This window comes from Ogataea philodendri (genome assembly GCF_020536065.1).
Source record: "Ogataea philodendri strain CBS6075 chromosome Unknown scaffold13, whole genome shotgun sequence".
Classification (NCBI taxonomy): domain Eukaryota; kingdom Fungi; phylum Ascomycota; class Pichiomycetes; order Pichiales; family Pichiaceae; genus Ogataea; species Ogataea philodendri.
Genome location: NW_025764207.1, coordinates 93,131 through 113,280, shown reverse-complemented (window position 1 = coordinate 113,280; position 20,150 = coordinate 93,131). Strand labels below are relative to the sequence as shown.

The 20,150-nt window shown below is 49.8% G+C and overlaps 19 protein-coding genes across 19 annotated transcripts; 8 read left to right on the top strand and 11 right to left on the bottom strand.

The window, feature by feature from the left end:
• Positions 1-4: 4 nt before the first annotated feature.
• Positions 5-1,633, bottom strand: OGAPHI_006676 (uncharacterized protein; the record flags this gene model as incomplete). Its single annotated transcript, XM_046207987.1, has 1 exon — positions 5-1,633. One exon carries the CDS (start codon positions 1,631-1,633, stop codon positions 5-7), a length of 1,629 nt encoding a protein of 542 aa, XP_046058393.1.
• OGAPHI_006677 (uncharacterized protein) lies at positions 450-1,421 on the top strand (the record flags this gene model as incomplete). Its single annotated transcript, XM_046207988.1, has 2 exons — positions 450-841; positions 914-1,421. 2 exons carry the CDS (start codon positions 450-452, stop codon positions 1,419-1,421), a joined length of 900 nt encoding a protein of 299 aa, XP_046058394.1.
• A 102-nt stretch (positions 1,634-1,735) lies between the features above and the next one.
• OGAPHI_006675 (uncharacterized protein) lies at positions 1,736-3,346 on the bottom strand (the record flags this gene model as incomplete). Its single annotated transcript, XM_046207986.1, has 1 exon — positions 1,736-3,346. One exon carries the CDS (start codon positions 3,344-3,346, stop codon positions 1,736-1,738), a length of 1,611 nt encoding a protein of 536 aa, XP_046058392.1.
• An 86-nt stretch (positions 3,347-3,432) lies between these two features.
• OGAPHI_006674 (uncharacterized protein) lies at positions 3,433-4,017 on the bottom strand (the record flags this gene model as incomplete). The annotated part of the gene is made up of 1 exon (XM_046207985.1): positions 3,433-4,017. One exon carries the CDS (start codon positions 4,015-4,017, stop codon positions 3,433-3,435), a length of 585 nt encoding a protein of 194 aa, XP_046058391.1.
• A 50-nt stretch (positions 4,018-4,067) lies between these two features.
• On the bottom strand, positions 4,068-5,144 carry OGAPHI_006673 (uncharacterized protein; the record flags this gene model as incomplete). The annotated part of the gene is made up of 1 exon (XM_046207984.1): positions 4,068-5,144. The coding sequence occupies one exon, from the start codon at positions 5,142-5,144 to the stop codon at positions 4,068-4,070; it is 1,077 nt and encodes a 358-aa protein (XP_046058390.1).
• Positions 5,145-5,238: 94 nt separating this feature from the next.
• On the bottom strand, positions 5,239-6,630 carry OGAPHI_006672 (uncharacterized protein; the record flags this gene model as incomplete). The annotated part of the gene is made up of 1 exon (XM_046207982.1): positions 5,239-6,630. One exon carries the CDS (start codon positions 6,628-6,630, stop codon positions 5,239-5,241), a length of 1,392 nt encoding a protein of 463 aa, XP_046058389.1.
• On the top strand, positions 5,534-7,966 carry OGAPHI_006671 (uncharacterized protein; the record flags this gene model as incomplete). The annotated part of the gene is made up of 3 exons (XM_046207981.1): positions 5,534-5,661; positions 5,949-6,472; positions 7,167-7,966. 3 exons carry the CDS (start codon positions 5,534-5,536, stop codon positions 7,964-7,966), a joined length of 1,452 nt encoding a protein of 483 aa, XP_046058388.1.
• Positions 7,180-10,461, bottom strand: OGAPHI_006669 (uncharacterized protein; the record flags this gene model as incomplete). The annotated part of the gene is made up of 1 exon (XM_046207979.1): positions 7,180-10,461. The coding sequence occupies one exon, from the start codon at positions 10,459-10,461 to the stop codon at positions 7,180-7,182; it is 3,282 nt and encodes a 1,093-aa protein (XP_046058386.1).
• OGAPHI_006670 (uncharacterized protein) lies at positions 8,396-8,890 on the top strand (the record flags this gene model as incomplete). Its single annotated transcript, XM_046207980.1, has 1 exon — positions 8,396-8,890. The coding sequence occupies one exon, from the start codon at positions 8,396-8,398 to the stop codon at positions 8,888-8,890; it is 495 nt and encodes a 164-aa protein (XP_046058387.1).
• Positions 10,462-10,577: 116 nt separating the features above from the next.
• OGAPHI_006668 (uncharacterized protein) lies at positions 10,578-14,183 on the top strand (the record flags this gene model as incomplete). Its single annotated transcript, XM_046207978.1, has 1 exon — positions 10,578-14,183. The coding sequence occupies one exon, from the start codon at positions 10,578-10,580 to the stop codon at positions 14,181-14,183; it is 3,606 nt and encodes a 1,201-aa protein (XP_046058385.1).
• Positions 12,705-14,898, bottom strand: OGAPHI_006667 (uncharacterized protein; the record flags this gene model as incomplete). Its single annotated transcript, XM_046207977.1, has 2 exons — positions 12,705-13,793; positions 14,638-14,898. 2 exons carry the CDS (start codon positions 14,896-14,898, stop codon positions 12,705-12,707), a joined length of 1,350 nt encoding a protein of 449 aa, XP_046058384.1.
• On the top strand, positions 14,264-16,727 carry OGAPHI_006666 (uncharacterized protein; the record flags this gene model as incomplete). The annotated part of the gene is made up of 3 exons (XM_046207976.1): positions 14,264-14,907; positions 15,053-15,893; positions 16,128-16,727. 3 exons carry the CDS (start codon positions 14,264-14,266, stop codon positions 16,725-16,727), a joined length of 2,085 nt encoding a protein of 694 aa, XP_046058383.1.
• Positions 15,072-17,102, bottom strand: OGAPHI_006665 (uncharacterized protein; the record flags this gene model as incomplete). Its single annotated transcript, XM_046207975.1, has 1 exon — positions 15,072-17,102. One exon carries the CDS (start codon positions 17,100-17,102, stop codon positions 15,072-15,074), a length of 2,031 nt encoding a protein of 676 aa, XP_046058382.1.
• Positions 17,103-17,680: 578 nt separating this feature from the next.
• OGAPHI_006662 (uncharacterized protein) lies at positions 17,681-19,105 on the top strand (the record flags this gene model as incomplete). Its single annotated transcript, XM_046207971.1, has 1 exon — positions 17,681-19,105. One exon carries the CDS (start codon positions 17,681-17,683, stop codon positions 19,103-19,105), a length of 1,425 nt encoding a protein of 474 aa, XP_046058379.1.
• OGAPHI_006664 (uncharacterized protein) lies at positions 17,707-18,300 on the bottom strand (the record flags this gene model as incomplete). The annotated part of the gene is made up of 1 exon (XM_046207974.1): positions 17,707-18,300. The coding sequence occupies one exon, from the start codon at positions 18,298-18,300 to the stop codon at positions 17,707-17,709; it is 594 nt and encodes a 197-aa protein (XP_046058381.1).
• OGAPHI_006663 (uncharacterized protein) lies at positions 18,400-18,861 on the bottom strand (the record flags this gene model as incomplete). The annotated part of the gene is made up of 1 exon (XM_046207973.1): positions 18,400-18,861. One exon carries the CDS (start codon positions 18,859-18,861, stop codon positions 18,400-18,402), a length of 462 nt encoding a protein of 153 aa, XP_046058380.1.
• Positions 19,106-19,119: 14 nt separating the features above from the next.
• Positions 19,120-20,010, bottom strand: OGAPHI_006660 (uncharacterized protein; the record flags this gene model as incomplete). Its single annotated transcript, XM_046207969.1, has 1 exon — positions 19,120-20,010. One exon carries the CDS (start codon positions 20,008-20,010, stop codon positions 19,120-19,122), a length of 891 nt encoding a protein of 296 aa, XP_046058377.1.
• On the top strand, positions 19,154-19,549 carry OGAPHI_006661 (uncharacterized protein; the record flags this gene model as incomplete). Its single annotated transcript, XM_046207970.1, has 1 exon — positions 19,154-19,549. The coding sequence occupies one exon, from the start codon at positions 19,154-19,156 to the stop codon at positions 19,547-19,549; it is 396 nt and encodes a 131-aa protein (XP_046058378.1).
• On the top strand, positions 19,748-20,017 carry OGAPHI_006659 (uncharacterized protein; the record flags this gene model as incomplete). Its single annotated transcript, XM_046207968.1, has 1 exon — positions 19,748-20,017. The coding sequence occupies one exon, from the start codon at positions 19,748-19,750 to the stop codon at positions 20,015-20,017; it is 270 nt and encodes an 89-aa protein (XP_046058376.1).
• Between the last annotated feature and the right edge of the window lie 133 nt (positions 20,018-20,150).

Sequence of the window (20,150 nt, the reverse complement as noted above, 5' to 3'; positions counted from 1 at the left end):
CCACCTATCTGGGTATTCCTCTGCCTCTTCCCATTGGCTGCTGTGCTTGGGGCTCGTTCGGCTCGTTTCTGATCGTCTCGTCCACGCTCAGCACCAAAATGGCGGCCTCGGTGGCACTTTGCAATGCATTCATCTTCACCAGCGCCGGCTCCCACACAAACTTGTCAAAGTTGTTGCTGATGGTCTCTTCCTCAAAGTCCAGCCCGTACCAGACCTCTCCCTTGGAGTGCTGGGCTCTCAGGTTGTTGAGCAGGTCTGTGCCGTCCAAACCAGCGTTCTCGCACAGCTGTCTAGGAATCACCTCCAACGCCTTGGCGTACGCTGCGATGATCAGCTGCTGCTTGCCGGCAATCTGTCTCGAGTAGTTTCTAAGGTGCTTGGACAGTTCCATCTCGATGGCTCCTCCGCCAGCAACCACCGCGTTGTGTTTCAAGGCCCGCTTTACAATCATGATCGCGTCGTGCAAAGACCTCTCCACCTCCGCAATCACCTGGTCCGCTCCTCCACGCAGAATCAGCGTACACGTCTTGGCCTTTGGACACCCTTCAAAAACGTTGTATCTTTCTCCTCCAATCTGCACCTCCTCGAACTTGGCACACGAGCCCAGGTTCTCCGGCTTGATATCCGAGACCGTCGTTTGCACAGAACCTCCAACAGCCTGCACCACTCTCTCCATGTCCTCTGCTGGGATTCTACCCGCACAAAAGATGCCTCTGTCGGCGAAAAACTGCGTGGCCAGGTCGCCAATCGGCAGCTTCGAAAGCACAATGTTGGCCCCCGTCGCCACGATCGCGTCCAGCTTGTTCATGATGATCTTCCACTCGGCATCCACAATCTCCTGGTAATCTGCAACCTTGTCGATTCTCACCTCCGCGTTGTCCTTCTCGGCCTTCAGCTCCAGCTCCACGTTCAGCGACAACACCTTTGGGTCGGTGAACTTCTTGGGCTGCTGCTCGAAACCGGCATACGAAAACGCTTTTTTGAAAGCCACTCCGTTCACCAACCGCGACTCGTCCATCGAGCCACCAGGAACTTTCTTGATTCCGATCAGATTCTCGTCCAAATCGTCTCTGTCCAGCACTAACACCGCGTCAACGGCCATCTTGGTGAACAGCTCCGCGTTGTTCTGGATAATCTTGGAAGACATGGCTGTGCGTGCACATCTCTCGAGTAACTGTCTCATTTCAGCGTCGCTATGGTCTGTGTCCAATTCCACCTGCAATTCCAGAATCTTGTCGCAAACAAGATCGCACGCCTTGCGGAACGCCTTGGTGATCACATGCGAAGGCATGCCCTCCTCGATGAACTGTTTGCTCTCCTTCAAGAACTCTGCCGCAAGGAGCGTCACAGAAGTGGTTCCGTCACCAACCTCTGCATCCTGCGACCGCGAAATATCAACAAGAATCTTCGCAGCAGGATGAACCACGTCCAAAAGCTTCAGGATCGTGGCTCCGTCGTTGGAAATCGTGGTCCGCCCATTGTTCACAATCAAAATGTCCGATCCAAGAGGACCAAGAGTCGCCTTCAACGTGTCCTGGATAGCCAGACACGCGTTGATGTTCGAAACAATCTGGCCACGGCCCTGAGACGTGTCCGTTCCTTCTTTCAGCACAACAATCGTCGGGGTAGACATTAACGAAAAATGGCGAATATATCGAACAAATATTTCTTTCCTCTCTTCGCGTCGACGAAAAGATTTCTCGTCCTACAGTCGCGTCGATCGTCCTATATACATTCACAGCTTCCACACACCAATGCTGCCGTTGTCACGGCCCTCGACGCAGTAGCTGTCTGCGAACCGCGCAAAAGTCACCGCCCCGGAACTCTGCGCAACATCCTGATGTGTCTGGTCGATCCGGTCGTACTCCTTGACGGTATCCTCGCCGGTGGCACAAACCACCCGTTTTTCGTCAAACTGGAGCGACTTGATGCCGTTCTCGTACGCAAACGAGTCCATCAAAGTGCCTGTCCGCAAATCCCACACCCTCACCGACCGATCGAGCGACCCGGTCAAAATGCTGTGCTCGTCAAACTGCAAACACGTCACCGCATTCGTGTGACCAATGAGCTGTCTGATTATCTCGCCGCTCCGCAGGTCCCACAGCCTCACCACGCCGTCGCCCGACCCCGACGCCAATGCAGCGTCAAAACACTGCAGCGCGCCGATGTACGGCGTCTCCATCCTTGACGGAGCCTGTTTCCAGCTCCGCGAAGCTGCCCACATCACGTCGATCGTCTGGATGCACTGGCCAGTGTTCATGTCCCAGTGTCTAATAGTCTTGTCCGCCGACCCAGACACAATCGTCGTGTTGTCCATGCTAATCGCGGTGATCTCGTCCACATGGCTCTCGAACGAGTGCAGCAGGCTATCTGGCTCGCCTGTCTTGGTGTAATCCCAGAGCTTGAGAGAAGCGTCCAAAGAGCCGGTTAAAACCAGATTGTTCTGCATCTCCAGACACTCCACGCTCGACAAATGGCCTTCGAGCCGGCCAATGCACTCGTTACGGTTCATGTCCCAAACTTTGACGGTGTTGTCCAGCGACGACGAGACCAACGTTCCAAACGGAGCGTCGAACGCAAAACACGTCACGCCGTCCTCGTGGGCGTCCAGTCGCACAATCTCGCTCCCGGGAGTGTAGTACTGGTTCAGAGTGGACGTGTGTTTCCTGGACGGGGCCGTCGAGGCCAACAGAACCGGCGAGTCAGGTTGGTCTCCATTTTGCTCCGGCTGCTGGTGGCCCCTGGTTTCGAGACTATTTTCCACCACTCCCAGCAGTTTTTCCAGATCTGTCTGTTGTTTCTCGTAATCTGCAACTCTATCAAACATTCTTTTGCGAAGACGGTACAACTGTTCGATCTTGGCGTCGATATCTTTTATGTCGCTCTCGGCCAGTCCCTTGCGGATTTCCAGCAGATCGAGCTTGTAATTCACCTCGTCCTTGTACTCCAGCAATTGGCCAATGTTGGAAGTGGACCGGATGGTGTCTGCATTCAATGTGTTGGTTATGCGTTTGGAAGGAGCAACAGTTTGCTCCAGGTCCGGCAACACTGCACTGAACCCTTGATATAGCGAAAAAACAGTGTCTTCCTCGGACTGCGCCGGGATCTCTGTCAGCAGCTGGTCGCTCACCAGCTCCAGCCCGTCGCTGCGTGTGGTTTTCGACCGCCGAACATAAGAAACGCTGGTCTGGGGGTTCTCAAGGTGTTTCTGAACAAGCTTCTGGCCCGTCTCGCCGTTCAGCGCAGACATCGCCTCCTTGTACGTCTTGTTGTTGAGCAGCCCTGATTGGTTCTTGCTCACCAGAACCGACGCCGTGGTCGTCAGAGACTTGATCGGGTCAGACATGGAAGAAACAAGTCAAGAAATATTTAGGTTGGAAAATTACGGGTAGCTTTTTTTTTCCTCTACATTGACTCGCCAGTGCGACTGGCCTAATTTGTGGTGGATTGTTCCAAACGCTCGATCTCGCGCAATTCGGCCTCGATCAACGCGCTTGCGCTCTCGCCGCTGGCATCCTGCTCAGCAACAACCATCTCTTCTCGAACACCTCCTTGCACCCCCAAATGGTTCCACACAACCAGCTCGTCCTGCATCGCCTCCAACGTGGCCCGGTACTCGTTCAACGCCGTCACCGCGCTCGTCGCCTCGTTCAGACTCTGCTGGATCGCCAGTCGCTGTGTCTCCTCGATCTTGTATATGGCCGCGTATTGTAACAATCTCTGGTACATCAAACTCAGTCTGACCATCGGGTCCTCGTTCGCGTCGTCCTTGATCTGTTCCAGCGTCGTTTTGATCGCAGCCAGGTTCGCACTGGCCCCTTCCTCCACATCGAGCTGTGGCAACGAGTACCCTTTCAGGATCATCAGCTCGTCGTCCTGTATGTCGCGTATCTGTTGCGTCGTGTCCACTGATTCCAGCAGCGAGTTGCTGAAAATTCCGCCCGCACGGTAGTAAAGCGTCTGGATCGACTGGTTGATCTCGTTGATTCGTCTCAGGTTCGTTTCCAATACACTCATTAGCAACAAACAAGAAAGGTAAATAAATATTTCTTAGGAAAAAAGATTATCTAATCATCTCTCCAGCTAACAAATACCTCGTCGGTACGGAACCGCTGTGTGCACACGCTTTCCTCCAAAGTGGTGCGTTTTCCCGTCCGATATGCCAGAAGACCGGCATGTGCGATCATGATGCCGTTGTCAATGCAAAACCGCTCGTCTGTGGCATATATGTTGCCGTTACGGTCTCTGGCCATCACCCCCATCATCTCCTGCAACCGCTCGTTGCAACCGACCCCACCAACAATCAGCACCTCCTTCGACCCAACGTGAGCCATCGCTCTTTCGGTGATCTCCACCAGCATTGCAAAAATGCACTCCTGTAACGAAAAACACAGATCTTCCACGGTGATCTTGCTACCGTCCGGCTTCACCAACTGCTTGTTCTTTTTTCCATTGAACAGGTCGTTTGCCAGCCCGTCAACATACTCTAGAATCCCGCTCATGCTCAGATCCATGCCCTTCACCGTGTACGGTAGCTCGACAAAATGCTGGCCTTTTTTCGCCAGCTGCTCGATGTTATAGCCCGGAGACGGATCGTTGGGGATCCGCAACGTGCGCGCAAACCGGTCCAAACAGTTGCCCACCGCAATGTCCAGCGTCTCGCCAAAAATCCGGTACCTCTGCCGCGAATAAGCAATCACTTGTGTGTTTCCGCCACTCACATACAGAACCACCGGGTTCGTGGCCCCCGTAATCTCGCGGCCCATCTCAATATGGCCAATGCAATGGTTCACTCCAACCAACGGTAACCTCCACATCTGGGCAACTGTCCGAGCAGCAATAACAACGCTCTGCAACGGAGCGCCCATCCCGGGTCCCTGAGTAAAACAGATACAGTCCAGCTTCTCGGGCGGGATCTGTGATTCGTCCAAAGCCTTGCGGATTAATCTTACCACCCAGTTACGATGGTGTCTTGCTGTGTCTCTTGGTAAAAACCCTTCGCCCGGCGGAGTAACATACGTATCTCGCACATTCGATAGCACTCTTGCGTGGTTGTAGGCAGCCAGCTTCTCTTGCGGGTGCTCGATCACACCAACTCCAAGCTTATTGGCCGAGCCTTCGATTCCAAGTGAGTAATAAGGCATGGAAAAATTAATTTAACAATTTTCTTAATTATAAACTATACTCAACAACAAATATCTTGTCGTACAATAATTGAACACGATTGTTCATCAAATCTCACAAAAGTCCAACACTCAACGCCTGCAACCGACTCTTCTTGATACTATCATCGGTGTCGATCATCTCGTGCTGGACTTCCACAGATTCGTCATCTCTGGTACCACGGATTCTTCTCGTGATTCCCCGTATACTGATCCTAATAGCAGCACTGGCAAATCCGATCAAAATACCTCCAACAGGAGCAATCACAAACGCTCCAAACGCACCCCAGTCCTGGTCGGAGTAAAGTCCGTTCCAAACAAGCAGCAATCTGGCTCCGTCTTTGGCATTGCCGTAGTAAATGGTACCGTAGATGAAGACTGCAACCAAGGCTCCCAAACCCCCAATCATCACATCCAGCCCACGCAAGAAGTTGAATTTCTCAGATAATCCAAGAAAGATGATCGGAATCACCGACGCGGACACAAGATCTGCAATCAGGTAGATTTGCAGAACGTTGGTAGCAGCCTTGATGGCAACAACAAGAGACGGCACCATGATCACAATCACCAAAAACCGCACCCACATGATGGCCACCTTATTTCTGAAGAAATCGTTCGAAATAGTCGAAGCAGTGGCACTTTGCAACGAGTCAAAGGTGGCTGTCGAAATTCCAATGGAGAAAATCAAAATCACACCAATGACCCAATTATCCATCTTGGAAACTAAGATGAAGAAAGCGTTGGCTCCCTCATCGTCATAAATCTGCATATCTCCAGTCCACACAGCAATGATTCCTGGAAGTCCAACAAGAGTACAGATGATACATGTGACAACAGCAGCGATGGAAGAACCAATAACCAGGTCTTTATTCGTCTTGGCAGCGAAAGTACGCAACCAGAAACCGGCAATAAAGCAGTCGTTGGTGATGATAGCAACCGGCAAGATGTACATGAGCATCCATCCCAGCTTGTTGGCATGCATGAGTTGGTCCTGAGTTGCGTGTTTGATGTCGAGGTTGATGTCTATCTGCGTAGCATACGCAATAACACCAACAACCAACAACACCAAGACAAACACCGCTTGGAAACTGTCGGTGACAAACGACACCTGGAACCCTCCGAAGAAAGTATAGATGGTTGTCACAACACACTGCACCACCATGGCCGGAGTAGCATCAAGACCCGTAAGAGCCTCAATCGCATACTCAATAGCCGTCAATTCAGACAACATATAAAGGAACATGGTGAAGACGGTGAAGGCCGACAGATACAACGCAGTGACGGGACCAAAACGCTGAAACACCCACTCGGTAAGAACAAAGCCGTCAGGACACTTTTTTCTGATGAGCGGACCAAATAACGAGAAAAGGAAAATTGGGATGGCCCCAGAAATAGTGTAAACCATCAGACCATGAATACCGGCGATGTTGGCAATTTGGGTGTATGTGGTAAGAATTCCACAACCCATCGCTAAAGGTTAGTAAAAAAGGAACAACAATTCGCTCCTATTTAACAAATTTCCATCAATATCAAATAATCCTCACGCAAGTACTAACTTGTTCGAGTTTGACGGTATAATCTCAGCCAAAAAAGAATCACCTTTAAAGGCACCCGTATATCAATATTGTGGAAAGTTGATTTGATTCATATTGAGTTGGGGGATTGAACTTGATTGGAAATGTTAAACTTGGCTGCTAGCATACTAACCGCTTGCAATAAAGTTCAAAGCTAAAGGAATCCCGGTTCTTGAACCATTTGAAGACAAGTAGGTTTTCTTATCATGACAATAAAATGCGATTCCCAGTCCTGTAACTAACAAGAATCCATAAGTTAAATATGTTATGGCGTTGGATGCTTGAAAAGAGAGCATTTTCTAAATGAATTATACAAAAAGAGCAAGGAATGTGGAGGGGTATTTATACTAATTTTTTTTTTCTTCATATGATTCACACTTTGGGAATCGCATTGAATACACCCGAAACTTTTTTTTTCATAACAATAGAGAAATACTCCAATTTTATTCGTCATCAGACAAAAAGACAATTGCAGAAGTATCGCCAACTTCCTGGTCACTGTCCTCGGCAGGCTGGAAAGAAGAAATAGGCTGTTCGTCTTCGGAATCCGAAAACGCTGCTGATTTCTTTGCTTTTGGCTTTTTGACAACTTTTTTCTCCTTCTTAGGTTTTGTCACCTTGGTAGCCAACAAATCTTCGCTCTCGCTCTTGACTCTTTTTCCTCGCTTAGGCTTTTTCGATTTCTTGTCAGATTTGTGCTCGTTTTTCGGAGATCCATTTCTTCCCTTTTTGGCAGATTTTGCCGGTTTGGTTTTCTTGGCGACTGGTTCTGCCTCATCGGTGCCCGAATCAGCACCCAATTCGGCTAAATGGCTTTCAGGGTCCTCTTTCAAAACAGGCTCTTCAAAATCAACAGTCTCTGTAGGCTTTTCAGGCTCCGACCCTTCCTCGTCAGCTTCTCCTTCATCCTCCTCCTCCTGCACGTCCTCTTCTTCGACTTGGCCTTCCCCGGCTTCTTCCTCCGCAGCTTCTTCCCTTCTGCCACCAGCCTTCTCCAAACAATCTTCAACATACTCCTTGAACCTGTTGTATCCATTTCTCGACGTTTGGTCTTTCAACGGCTTCTCCAACTTCCCTTCAACCTCCTCTAGAGCATCCAGCAGTTGTGCTAATTTGACAGCGTCGCAATGCTCTGTAAATGTCAGTTTTGGTAAAGAAGTCATAATAGCCTTGAAAAACGGCTTGGTGGCTCCTGAATACTCGAGTCTGCCCAATAATGTAAGCAGTTGAAGACCAACGTCAACCTGGATGGAACTTGCCAGAGCTTCATCTGAGTTCTTGTTGACAACTCTGTACGGGTCGGTCCAGTACATCAATTGCTGGATAATAGACTGAGGCGACAGTTGCGAGACCGTCTCAACCTCAGCCATCTCATCCCATGCGCTGAAAAGTCTGTAGAGCGTGTCAGAGGTGACCCGTGATATTCTCTCCTGGTGAGATTCGTGCGAGAAAGCATAAACAGGAATACAGAACGACAGACATTGTTTCAGTTGCTCGTTGTCGTTGATAGCAGGATTGAAATAGGATAACAACGTGGTTTCAAATAGCTCATCATCTGTGATCACACCGCAAAGGAACAATTTGTACAGTGCCTCACCGGAGGTAGCCTGGGCCTCCTTTTTCGTAGTATCTCTCAAAGTTCTGTAAAACAGTCTAGCAATGGCAATAGCGTCAACACTATTAGCAGTTTCTGCTTCCAAAACACCGATTCCGTGGACTGCCAAAAGATCAGAAATCACCTTGATACCTGTGACAATCAACGATTCCTCGTTACTCTTTGTCACAAAGATAGCACACACAAATATGCTGTCTGCTGCCAGGTCCTTATCCAGAATACAACACAGACCCAGACAGATCAAACCAACGCGTCTGATCTCTGTTTCGGAACGACGAATCGATGGACGAATCAAACTGTCAAGAATGGACATTAACGTGACGTTGTTTTTCAAAGGCTCACTAACCAGCTCCAGCATTCTGCGTGCAATAGAAAGACACTCGGTCAGAATCTCTGGACTCAGCTCCTCAACCTGTCTGAGCTCCTGCTGCATCGATCTGTTAGCGCTCGCGATCGATGATTTGGATAGATTGGCTCTGGCAGAATGGAAACTGGACTCTCCGTCCTCATCGTCTTCGTCCTCATCTTCGTCTTCATAAGCACCTTCCAGTCTGGAGCTTTCACCGTTGATATCTTGGTTGGCAGCGTCTTGCTTCTCAAAAGCGGAATCTTTCAAATCGTTGATGATTTCGACGATCATCTGCGTGAAATCTCTTTCACTTATGGACAACTTGTGAATACAGAGCATAATAACCTCGATCAGATCATCAGACAAATGGTCATTAGTCAAGTTGAATCTGAGCGTGTTGAGCATTCTGCTTCTTCCAAACTCGTCACTGTAGTCATATTCTGAGGCCACTATGAGCAGCTGGCGAAGCATAAAATTGCACTCTTCGAGTTCAGTCATGTCAACCGAGCTCTCAGCCTCCAAGATCGGCTTTGTTTGTGAGATGTGGCTCATTATTTCTCTTCTTTTAGTAAAGTAGGCACCCAAGATATCGGAAAACTGCGCCGCTTCGGGGAAGAACTTCTCCAGCTGAGTCAGTTTGTTGGTATCGTTGCAATGCTGGAAGTACACCCTCAGAAGCAAAGAGGTCTCTGGCGTAAGACTGCGTATCACCTGTTCGTCGAAAGTGATTTTGGCCACGATGTCAGGTCTATTGTCCAGGAAATTGCGCACCGCAAGCTCTGCAATGTCGCTTCTTGTGACTTTCAGTCTTTCAAGAAGCTCCATCACGTCGTTGTTCAGAGTTTGCATCCAGTTTTCAGACAGCCATTTCACAGCAGCCTTTTTCACCGACTCTTCGCGATCCTTGAGACCCCATTTCAACAATTGGTCTCTTGAATTGAAGTCTATGCGGCGGAAATCTTTGAAACCAGGTAAGACCTTTGAGTATAATAATCTTCTGTTGATGGAATTAGTATCTCTTGCCCGTTCAAAAATGTACGACTGGGTATGTTTTGTTTTCTCGATTTGACGCAAACAGGCTCTTCTAACCTCTGGGTTTGTATCGTTTTGCATCACGAATCTAATCTTTTGAGCTGCGTTACTGAGCTCGTCGCTACCGTCAGGTTCTTGGAAACTTGCTAATGTTGTGATTGCCTTGATTCGAACATGCGGCTCCTTGTCGTACATCCTGGCCAGCAACTGCTCGCTCAATGTTTCGTATAACGAGCTATCGATGGAGGTCATGTTATTCATCAGATGGGATAGAATATGACACGATCTGTACCGGACATTCTTATTTGTAGCTTCCAGGCCTCTTAGCAGATGACGAGCAACTCTGTCGATGAATCTGTTGTACATTTTTTCGTCCTGTTCGTCAACCATCGCGTTGTCGTCGTCTGATTCAGGATTGATCGAGTTGACAAAGGAGGAAATGAACTTGACAATCCGGTCACCAGCGGGCTCGTTACGTTTCACCACGAGGATCTTGTTGACCATCTTGCAAAACAGCTCGTTAAACTGGGATTGTAAGGTCAGTTCGCGACACCTCAACTGGAGAGCTCTCAGAATAGCGATCTGTTTCCCATGAGAAGACACGGTTTGTTGGGATTCCTGAAAGCTTTGACGAATAGCCCGTTCAATCTGGTCAGGCTGAGATAACTCATGAAGAGATTTAAGATACGTTCGCGAAGAGACTGCTGGTTTGGTGACCACTTCAGCCATGATTAATAAATAATAATTGTTTCAGTTTGTTTACAAAATAAAGCACAGACGTTTCGCGCTAGAATCGTCGCGTCGTTGAAAAATATTATCAACTTTATTCCTCTCTTGTACAGAAGATGTCGCTTAACCCAGATCTGTCTGTATACAGTCTGACGATCCGGCCATCCGTGACGGGAGTCAAGTGCTGTATAGGGAATTTTACGGGAAACAAGAAACAGCAGGAGGTTGTGAGAGCGACGGCGACAAGCATAGAGCTATGGAAACTTAATAGAAACAACGGAGACTTCTACAAAGTCGTTTCTCAGAATACTTTCAGTCATCTTCGGACAATCGAATGTTTGCGGAGCAGTGGTTCGGAGAAAGACCTGTTGATTGTGACTTCAGATAGCGGAAATCTGACGGTATTGGAAATGAACAATGCCAAGGGACGGTTCGAGAGCGTATCTAACGAGCCGTATTTCAAGACGGGGCTTCGAAGAATCTCGCCGGGAGAATATATTGCTGTTGATGGCCTTAGTCGGGCGGCAATGGTTGCGGCCATTGAGAAAAACAAGTTCGTATACAAATTCACTGCTGATCACAAACACAATCTACAAGTTTCTTCTCCGTTGGAAGCCAACAAATCCAAAGTTATAACTTTCGCCACTTGTGGGTTGGATGTTGGATTTGAGAATCCGCAGTTTGCCTCTTTGGAGTGCGATTACTCCGACTTGGAGGACTCGAACAAAAAGCTATTCAAAACTCTGTGTTATTATGAGCTTGACATTGGTCTCAACCACGTGGTGAAAAGATACAGCGAGGACGTGAGTTTCTCATCTAATTTATTGATTGCATTGCCTGGTGGTGGCCAGGGACCTTCTGGGGTTTTGCTATGTTCAGAGGGTATTATCCAGTATAAGTGTTTGTCGAAAATGACACACACGATTCCGATTCCTCGACGGAATGGCCAGAAGAAACACAGTCGGGCAATTTGTGGAGTTGTTCACAAGCTGAAAAATACCTTTTTTGTTCTGATACAAACAGAGCTTGGTGACTTGTTCAAGGTGACGCTTGACTATATTGTTCAAGATAGCGACGAGTCTCGTGGAGAGGCAGGGTTGGTGAACTCTGTGGAGATCCAGTATTTTGACACGATGCCGATTTGCAGCTCGTTGCTGATTTTCAGAGCAGGATTCCTATACGCCAACTGCGAGTCTGGCGATCAATATTTGTACCAATTTGAGAAGCTGGGCGACGAGAACGCCAGGAAGTTTAATTCGCAAGATTATCCCGACGAGATTGCAGTTTTGAGCGATGAAAACACAGAGATCGAGACCAGACCGTTTGAGAACCTGAATCTCGTCAATATTGTCGAAAACATCAACCCCATGGTGGACGCGAGACTGCATAATTCTAATGAAACCACCAGTCTTCCAGTCATCTATTCTCTTTGTGGCACCGGACCGCGGTCTGCTTTAAAAGTGTTGAACCACGAGTTGCCGTTCAGTGAGCTGGTTGCACAAGAACTGCCGTCTACGGTGAAAAAAGTATTTGCATGCAAATTGAGCAGAGACGACGAATACGACAAATACATCGTTCTTTCCTTTGTTGATGGGACGTTGGTTCTTCGAATTGGAGAGGAGGTCGAGGAGGTGGAGAACTCGGGTCTGAACCTGGGCTCTAATACACTCGGCGTGTTCCAGATCGGGAACAACTCGTTGGTGCAAGTCCATCCAACTGGAGTCAGACAGATCTTCTACCAGGACGATTCCCCGCAGAAGACAACAGACTGGGCTCCTCCACCGGGTATCCGCATTTTGCATTGTACAGGAACAAACTCGCAACTCGCCGTGGCACTGTCGAACCGCGAGGTTGTCTATTTCGAGCTGGATGAGCTTGACAGACTTATCGAGTACAACGAGCACAAGGAGTTTGGGTCGCAGATCACATCTATCGCCTTGGGAGAACTCCAGTCCGGAGAAGCAAGGTTCCCATATCTGCTAATTGGGTGTCAGGACAAGTCGCTGACTGTTCTGTCCACTGACTTTGAGTCTACACTTGCGACCATCAGCGAAGAAGTTCTGAGTTCGGCCGCTTCTTCTTTGATGGTTTGCTACATGCGCGACACAGCAGTTGTTCTGAGCAAAGATGCGGACGACGACGACGAGGAGTCTGAGCTGGCCACTTCCGTGCTATACGTGCACATTGGAATGGAGAGTGGAGTCTACGCTCGGTTGCAAATGGATCTCCGGTCTGGTGATCTCTCAAACCCAAGAAACAAGTACACCGGTCCCCGTGGAGTGCAGCTGTCCAAGCTGGAAGTGACAGGACAGAACGCTGTTTGTATCTTGTCGTCGCGAACCTATCTGGGATACTCTCGGCCGTCCGAGTTTAAAATCACTCCTCTGACCAAACCGGTTTTCGAAGACGTTTGTTCGCTGAAGAGTCAGGATATCCCAGAAAACGGTGTTTTGGCCGTTTACGGGAACAACCTGGTCATCTTGACCATTGATCAGCTGGAGAACGACACACTGATAGAGAATATCGGTCTGCGGTACACCCCAAGACATCTTTGTGACTGCACCGACAAGAACGGGATCATGTACATTTTGGAGAACGATATGGACACCAAGGGCCATATTGACGAAGACAAGTCTGAGGAGTACCAGCAGTTTGGCTACGACAGGGTCGAGGGCCAATGGGCAAGCTGTATCCAAGCTATTTCGGTGGCAGAGAAAAGAGTTTTGCAAACGGTGGAGATGGCCAACGAAACGGTGTTGCGCGCGTGTTGGGTCAACTTTGACAGTAAGGAGGGCCAACCTTTCCTTGCTGTTTCGTCTGCACAGGGTTTGAAGCTGCCTTCGCGGAACAACAACGGCGCGTTCATCAGTCTGTACAAGATTGCCTCGAACGGATCGTTGGAGCTGTTCCAGAGGACGAAAACAGACCACATTGTTTGTGCGCTGACTCCGTTTCAGGGAAGACTGCTTGCTGGATGCGAGAACGAGCTGATCCTGTACGACGTTGGACTCAAACAGCTGGTCAAACGGTCGAGCACAAGACTCGACTGTTTCCAGATCGTCGACCTGAAAACACAGGGATTCCGCGTGGTGGTGGCCGACGTGCGCGATAGCGTGCGGTTTGCCGTGTTCAAACCGCTGGAAAACGTTTTTGTGGACTTTATCGACGACTCGATTCAGCGGCACGTGACCAGGATGTTGCAACTGGACTACGACACGGTGGTTGTTGGCGACAAGTTCGGCAACATTTCGATTCTGCGGTGTCCCGAGCAGGTTTCTGAGATGAGCGACGAGGACAATCACGGGTTTTTGGTCAAGATGCGGCGCACCAAGCTGGAAAACCCGGTCAACTTCTATGTTGGAGACATGCCAACGTTCTTCCAGAAAGGAACTCTCACCATTGGCGGGTCCGAGTCGATCATCTACGGGTGTCTACAGGGTCAGATTGGCTGTCTACATCCGTTGACCAGCGTTTCGGAGATCAATTTCTTCAAAGAACTGCAAAAACAGATGATCAGAGAGTTCTGCTCTCTTACAGAGCGAGATTATATGAAATTCAGGGGCTACTACAACCCACCGAAAAACTGCATCGACGGCGACCTGATGGAAGAATACTACCACCTGCCGGGAGACAAGCGGATCCGCATCGCCTCCAACATGGATAGACTCCCCAGAGACATTGACAGACGTATCAGCGACATGCGGTCCAGACTCGTGTACTAGTAAAAGAAGCCGGTGCGAGGTGTGTCTGTTTGCTGTCTATATATATTTCAAATCAATAAAGAGCGAAATTAATTGTTTTCATGTCTGGCCAGAGAAAGCACAACGAGAGAAACCAGCAGATCTTGAAGACTCTGCTGCGCGAGCCGGCCAACAAGAACTGTGCAGACTGTAAAGTGTCCAAGAACCCGCGCTGGGCGTCTTGGAACTTGGGCATATTCGTCTGCATCAGATGTTCAGGGATCCACAGGAGCATGGGAACGCACATCTCGCGGGTCAAGTCGGTGGACCTGGACTCGTGGACCGACGAGCAGGTCAAGAGCATGGTGCTGTGGGGTAACCTGCGGGCAAACACGTACTGGGAGGACAAATTGCCCGATAATTACGTGCCCGACGAGAGCAAGATTGAGAACTTCATTCGCACCAAGTACGAGATGAAAAAATGGAAAGGCGCCACCGAGCCCGACGCTAAGGCTCCAGCAGTTGCCCAGTCTGCCCAAACAGTTGCTCCAGCACAGCCAGCACAGCCAGCACAGCCGGTGCAACAAACACCTTCGCTGCTGGAGTCTCTGAGCAGCACCCCTACACCAGCGCCAGCACCAGCACCGGCCGCTGCCGCTACCTTCTCGTCAAACGACCTGTTCTCGTCAGGTTTGTTTGGAGCGGCGCCAAAACCAGAACCGGTCCAGAATAATAGACCAGACCTCAAGAAGTCCATCTTGAGTCTGTACTCGAAGCCCCAGCCACAGACCCAGGTCCCTACTGCACAGCCACAGGTGCATCCGTCCGTTCAGGCGTTCAGCCAGCCTGTGCAACCGCAATACAACTACACAACGTCCGAAGACCCGTTCAAAAACGTTTGGAGTTAAAAGCCACCTATTTAGAATGTATTTAGAAAGGAGTCAGCAATGGGGAAATCAATGGCTTGTCCTTGAAGAACTCGTAGGTTTGTTGACCTCTCTTGGCAACACCCTCGGTGGTGAACTCGAAGAACTTGTACACATCTCCTGCCTTACCGGAAGCACCGAATCTGTTGAGACCAAACTGGGCGTGGGAGTACTTGGACCATCCCGAAGAGGACATCACCTCAACAGAGAGAATTGGCACGCCGTTTGGAAGAACAGACAGCTTGTAGTCAGAGGATTGAGCATCAAAGGTGTGGAAGTCTGGAAGAGACACAACAGCAGTTGGAATACCCTTGTCAGCAAGAACCTTAGCGGCATCGATGGAGAGAGAAACCTCAGAACCGGTGGAAACCAAGATGAGCTTTGGATTAGAAACCTCGTAGACAGTGTAACCACCCTTCAAGGCCTTCTCGATGCTAGAACCAGCCAATTGAGGCAAGTTTTGTCTAGAAAGAGCAAGGATGGAAGGAGTCTTGGTACTCTCAATGGCCTTGATGTAGGCAGCAGAGGTCTCGTTACCATCTGCTGGTCTCCAGACCATCAAGTTAGGAATGGCTCTCAAGTGGGCCAGAGTTTCGATAGGCTGATGGGTTGGACCATCCTCACCCAAACCAATGGAGTCATGAGTAGCAACCCAGATGATTGGGTGGTGAGACAGAGCAGAAAGTCTCACGGCACCGGCAGCGTAAGACACAAAGTTGAGGAAAGTGGCACCAAACACTTTGTAGTTGGCACCGAAGGCAGAAATACCGTTGATGATGGCACCCATTCCGTGTTCTCTCACACCGAATCTGATGTATCTACCAGAGTAGTCACCCAAACCAGAGGACTCTGATTGGAAGTCAGTGGCACCAGACCATCTGGTCAAGTTGGATGGAGTCAAGTCGGCAGAACCACCGATCAACTCTGGCAACTCAGCCTGCAACTTACCCAAGCAGATCTCGGACAGCTTTCTGCTGGCCACAGCAGCATCTTCTGGCTTGTACACAGGCAAAACCTTCTCCAAGTCGGCTGGGAGCTCGCCCTTGAGTCTTCTAGCAAGTTGGGCACCAAGTTCTGGGTACTCCTTCTGGTAAGAAGCAAAGACCTTGTTCCACTCAGCCTCAGCAGCAGCACCGGCTTCAGAGACCTTGTGGAAGAGAGAGTAAACCTCCTGTGGGACATCGAAGAACTTTTCTGGGTCGAAACCAAACTTCTTCTTCAATTGGACAATGTCATCTGGCTTGAGCGGAGCTCCGTGAACGGACTCAGTACCGGCCTTGAGCGAACCGTAACCGATGGTGGTCTTGATTCTGATCACAGATGGCTTGGGGGACTTCTTGGCCTCCTTAATGGCAGCAGAGATGGCAGCAAGGTCGGTGTCTGCGTCCTCAACAACGTGAATGTCCCAGCCGTAAGCCTCAAGTCTCTTGGTAACGTCTTCAGTGAAGGCGAAACTGGTGCTACCGTCGATGGAAATCTTGTTGTCATCGTAGAAAGCAATCAAGTTACCCAATTGCAAGTGACCAGCAAGAGACATAGCCTCAGAGGCAACACCCTCCATCATACATCCGTCACCAAAGAAACAGTAGGTGAAACTGTCGGACAGAGTGTGGCCTGGCTTGTTGTAGGTAGCAGCAAAGTTAGCCTGAGCAATAGCTAAACCAACAGCGTTGGAAATACCTTGACCCAAAGGACCGGTGGTGACTTCAACACCTGGAAGACCTCTTTCCGGGTGACCAGGGGTCTTGGAGTTGAGCTGTCTGAAGGACTTCAAATCCTCAATGGACAAATCGTATCCGAACAAATGCAGCAGGATGTACAACAAAGCACAAGCGTGACCGTTCGAGAGAACAAATCTGTCTCTGTTGATCCAGTTAGGGTTCTTTGGGTTGAACTTCATTTGGGTGAACACAGCGTAGGCAGCTGGGGCCATTCCCATTGGGGCACCAGGGTGACCGGAGTTTGCCTTGGCAACCACATCAGCAGCAAGCACTCTGATCGTGTTAATGGCTTTTGTTTCTAGCTCCTTGGACATTTTGGAAAGAGTACTAAATTATACGTTGCTCTAAAAAAGTGCCAGAGCAGTATTATTTATACGGGGCGAATACTGGGGTGTGGGTTTTCGGACTTTCGCCGGAAGAGGGGCAGCTGTTCGGCCGGACATGGCCACTGGGTCCGGCCAATTGATAGACGTTTATTTGCAGTGTATATAGATGTATTTGCCACCACAGAAGCGTTTTTCAACCATCCCCTTCGCTGTCCGCTCGACCATGTCGGGGTGACCTCGACCGGTGAGTAAACATTGATTTCCACGTCAGGGTAACTCGGGCTGTGACTTTTTTCTCTGTTGTTTTTTGCTTTTTTCTTCCGCGGTGTACAGGTGCTCTCTCCCCACAATTGGCCAGTAAAAGCCGTTGTAACAAAAGAAACGGGTAAAAAGAGGAGATATCTGTTTGCAAACAACACACATTAATTTTACTCGACCAGGAATCTGTCGTGAGCAACTTTTAACATAATTCAACTTTTAAGTCTAGAGCAAATTGTCGAGGTGTTGCTACTCCTTCCCCACTACCCCATATTCCTTCGGTGAAAAAAAAAAAAAAAAATTATTACATGTCCTCCAGAATTCCTCCAGAGTCTCAAACCACATTCAGAATGGCAACTAACCTTGCCTTGAAGACTCCCTTGGAGACCGTCGAGACTGGCTCGTCAGAAGTGGACAGTTCGTCTTCTTCGGGCACGGCGTCGGAAAAAAGTTCTGGCAACGGGTCTGCCGTTACCCCGGCTGCGCAAAACACCAGTGCGAACGGCAATTTGAGAAAGAAGATTCCTCCCAGCGACCTGCCTCGACCGTACAAGTGCCCCATGTGCGACAAGGCGTTCCACAGGCTCGAACACCAAACCAGACACATCAGAACACACACCGGAGAAAAACCCCACCAATGTAACTTTCCTGGCTGTTTCAAAAGGTTTTCCAGGTCCGACGAGCTGACTAGACACTCCAGAATACACAAGAATCCGAACTCCAGACGGAAAAACCTCCATAATCCAGACTGGGAGCTCACGGACGCCATCAGCCAGAGCTCGAGACCGGCCTTTTTGAAAAAATCCAGTTCCACGTCCAAAATCCCAAAACGGTCGCCAACAGAACCGAAAAAGACCGAGGAGCCTAGCTCCGAGGAGTCGTCCCCCGGGAAGCCCGTGCTCACTACCGTGAAATCTGCACTGGACATCAATATTCTCGCCACGGCCGCCTCACAGGAGCTACAGAACCTCCAGCAGGAGAAACACCATGTACACCATACTAAACAGTCCCAGCAGGCCCAACAAGCTCAACAATCCCAGCAGGCCCAGCAGACCCAACTGGCAGCGGCAGCGTTGGTGTCGGGCGCCTCCGACATCCAATACGTGAAATCGTTACCGAGTCTATCGCAATACTTCCAACATTCCCAGCCCCATCCTGTTCCACCAGCGGTGCACAACAGACCACCTGCTTTAAACTCTCTTTCCACGCTACGACTCACTCCCCTGCGGACACCGTCTGCGGGCTCTGTGCCGCAGATCGCGTCGTCTGGATCGGTCCAGCTGACAGACTCCTCTTCGTCCAGTAATCTGTCTGGTCTAGCACGCTCATTCTCCAGCACAGATCTGTTCACGGGCGGGTCCAAGGCCCCCCAACCGCAGTTCAAGAAGTCCAGGCCAAACTCCCCGGGAATCCCGTCATCGCCAACTGCCACCATGGTCCCCAGCAAGGATTCCTCGGCCGCATTACATCTCCTGGGACTCAGCCACATGACGCAAAACAGACAGCAAACCCCAGACTCAACCCCGTTACAAACTCCTTCCGTGTCTCCCAAACTGCATCCGTCCACCTCGTTGACCTCTATTCCGAGCGGTATCAATCTGAGTGGTTCGTTCCCACTTTCGTCTTCGATGCTGGGAAACTCCGTTGGCTCAAAGTCTGCCGTTCAGCTACCATCCTTACGCTCACTCAAACTAAACCTACCCGAAGACCTATTGAGTGAAGATAAATCTTAATTTATAGTCTATATCTAAATTTTCAATGCGTGTCTAGAGTACTCTGGAATGCTTTCCACTGCTCCTTTCTTCTGGATCACCTCTGACGCTGCGGCTGTAGCAAACTGGACCGCAGTAACCAGGTCGGCTCCAAAATACAGCTGTGAAACAACTCCGCCCAAAAACGTGTCACCTGCTCCCGTCGTGTCCACCACTTTCTCCACCTTGACTCCAGAAACCTGCTCGACGGTCTCCTCTTTCTGCAGAATGCAGCCACGGCCTCCAAGGGTGATAATGACGGTGGTTTTAGGTAACAACTTGTGTAGAGAAGCAAGCAGAAGCTTGTCGTCGGAGCTGTCGCTGTTGACGATCTGCTGGGCCTCTCCCTCGTTGACAACCAGAATGTCCACCTTCTGCAACATCTCAACGTCCAACAGGTCTGCCTTGACTGGAGACGGATTGTAAACTATGGTGATTTGCGGCTTGTTAGCGTGCAACCATTCAATCACCTTGCGCACACCAGGGAACTCGTTCTGCACAACGACGTAGTCGCTGGAGTCTGCGTCCTTGAAGTTAGCCGCTAGCTGCTCCTCGGTCGGGTCCAGCTCGCCGTTTGCTCCTGGAATAATTATAATTCTGTTCTCACCAGAGTCTGTCTCGACAATGATCGTTGCACTACCGGAACTGACGTCCTTGAGCACAGAAACCAGCTCGGTGTTGACTTTGGCGTCGTGCAATGCCGCAAGCATCTTCTTGCCGTGCTCGTCGTCCCCAACATTGCCCCACATCCGCACATGGCCCTTATGGATCGACAGTCTGGACGACGCAATGGCCTCGTTCAGACCCTTTCCGCCCAGATGTTCTTCAAACTGGATGCCTTGCATTGTCTCGCCGCCCTGGGGACAGCGCGACGAGTACGTCACCATGTCATAGTTGAGAGATCCAATAACGGTAATCATAAAGAAAAATGGTTAATTTTTTGTGAAGCAAGTTCGGCCGAATATGGGGTGAGCGTGACGAGGTCGTTGTGATTGGGTTTAGTACTAAGAAACTCACAGCTCCAAGA